Source organism: Corvus hawaiiensis, chromosome 12 (genome assembly GCF_020740725.1).
Source record: "Corvus hawaiiensis isolate bCorHaw1 chromosome 12, bCorHaw1.pri.cur, whole genome shotgun sequence".
Taxonomy (NCBI): domain Eukaryota; kingdom Metazoa; phylum Chordata; class Aves; order Passeriformes; family Corvidae; genus Corvus; species Corvus hawaiiensis.
In genome coordinates, this window is record NC_063224.1 from 8,496,848 (window position 1) to 8,497,935 (window position 1,088).

General features: G+C 61.5%; 1 protein-coding gene across 1 annotated transcript; it reads right to left on the minus strand.

Annotated features, from left to right (window-relative positions):
* Positions 1-1,088, minus strand: LOC125332293 (metallothionein-2). Its single transcript, XM_048317039.1, has 3 exons — positions 945-1,088; positions 788-853; positions 1-241 (listed from the first exon to the last, which is right to left on the minus strand). The coding sequence occupies exons 1-3, from the start codon at positions 973-975 to the stop codon at positions 147-149; spliced, it is 192 nt and encodes a 63-aa protein (XP_048172996.1). The 5' UTR covers positions 976-1,088; the 3' UTR covers positions 1-146.

The window sequence follows — 1,088 nt, forward strand, 5'->3', positions numbered from 1 at the left end:
TCCAGACAAACTCCTTTATTTCCATCCAGTTTCACCACTGGTACAGATCATACAAAACATGAAAAACCAAAAAAAATAGGCTTTTTTGTGTCCCCCACCCCCCATCCCCAAACCGTGCCGGCTATTTACAGGCAGAGGCGAGTGGCTCAGTGGCAGCAGCTGCACTTGCTGCTGGTCGGCTCCTTGCACACGCAGCCCTTGGCGCAGTTGCTGCAGCTCGCGGGGCAGCAGGAGCAGCAGCCTGGGGGCGACACAAGAGTTAGGAGGTAGGTGGAAGGGACTGGTGTTCCATGGGGCAGGGGGACCTAGTGGAGAGTGGGGAACGTCACCTCTGCATGAGCAGGGCTGATGATCCCAAAGGGTTGGAGTTCTCCCTGCAGGGCAGGGGCAGACCCCTAGAGGGGAACTGGGGTGGGGGGGGTTGTCTCAATGGGCATGGGGAAGAGGGAAGGATCCCATTAGGGTCCTACAGGGCAAGAGAGGGAGTGGTGGGGTCTCCATACGGGGTCCGACAGGGCAAGAGGGGTTGTCTACAGGGCAAGACTTGGGAGGTCCCCATGGGGGTCCAACAGAGCAAGAAAGAGCTCCCTTGCGGAGCAGGAAGGTGTCCATGGGGTCCCACAGGGCAAGGAGGGGTTCCCCTACGGAGCAGCAAGGCGCCCAGGGAGTCCCACAGTACAAGAAGTTCCCCTATTGAGCAGAGAGGTGCCCATGGATGTCCCACAGGGCAGTGGCAGCTCCCTCCAAGGACAAGGCTGAGTCCCCCCTCCCTGAGACCCCCACTCACTCTTGCGGCAGCTCCGGCAGCGGCAGTTCTTGCACTTGCAGGACCCGGCGCAGGAGCAGGAATCACCTGGGGAGTGAGCGAAAGAGAGCGGAGTCAGCCGGGAGTCAGGCAGCCGGGAGTTAGGCGGGAGTCAGCCGGGACAGGACGGGGCACTTACCGGCGGCACACGTGCAGTCCTGGGGGTCCATGGCTCGGCTCGGCTCTGCTTAGCTCAATCTAGCTTAGCTCGAATCAGCTCGGTCCGGCGGTTCCGGCAGCGGTGCGGACTAACGCCGGCCGCCCGCTATTTATGGGGCACGAC

Excerpts from the sequence above, each read along its gene's own strand:
- LOC125332293 (XM_048317039.1), bottom strand. The coding sequence starts at position 975 with ATGGACCCCCAGGACTGCACGTGTGCCGCCG. Across the intron at positions 854-944 it reads GGACTGCACGTGTGCCGCCG|GTGATTCCTGCTCCTGCGCC; the intron begins GTAAGTGCCCCG and ends CTCACTCCCCAG. Across the intron at positions 242-787 it reads CTGCCGGAGCTGCCGCAAGA|GCTGCTGCTCCTGCTGCCCC; the intron begins GTGAGTGGGGGT and ends TGTCGCCCCCAG.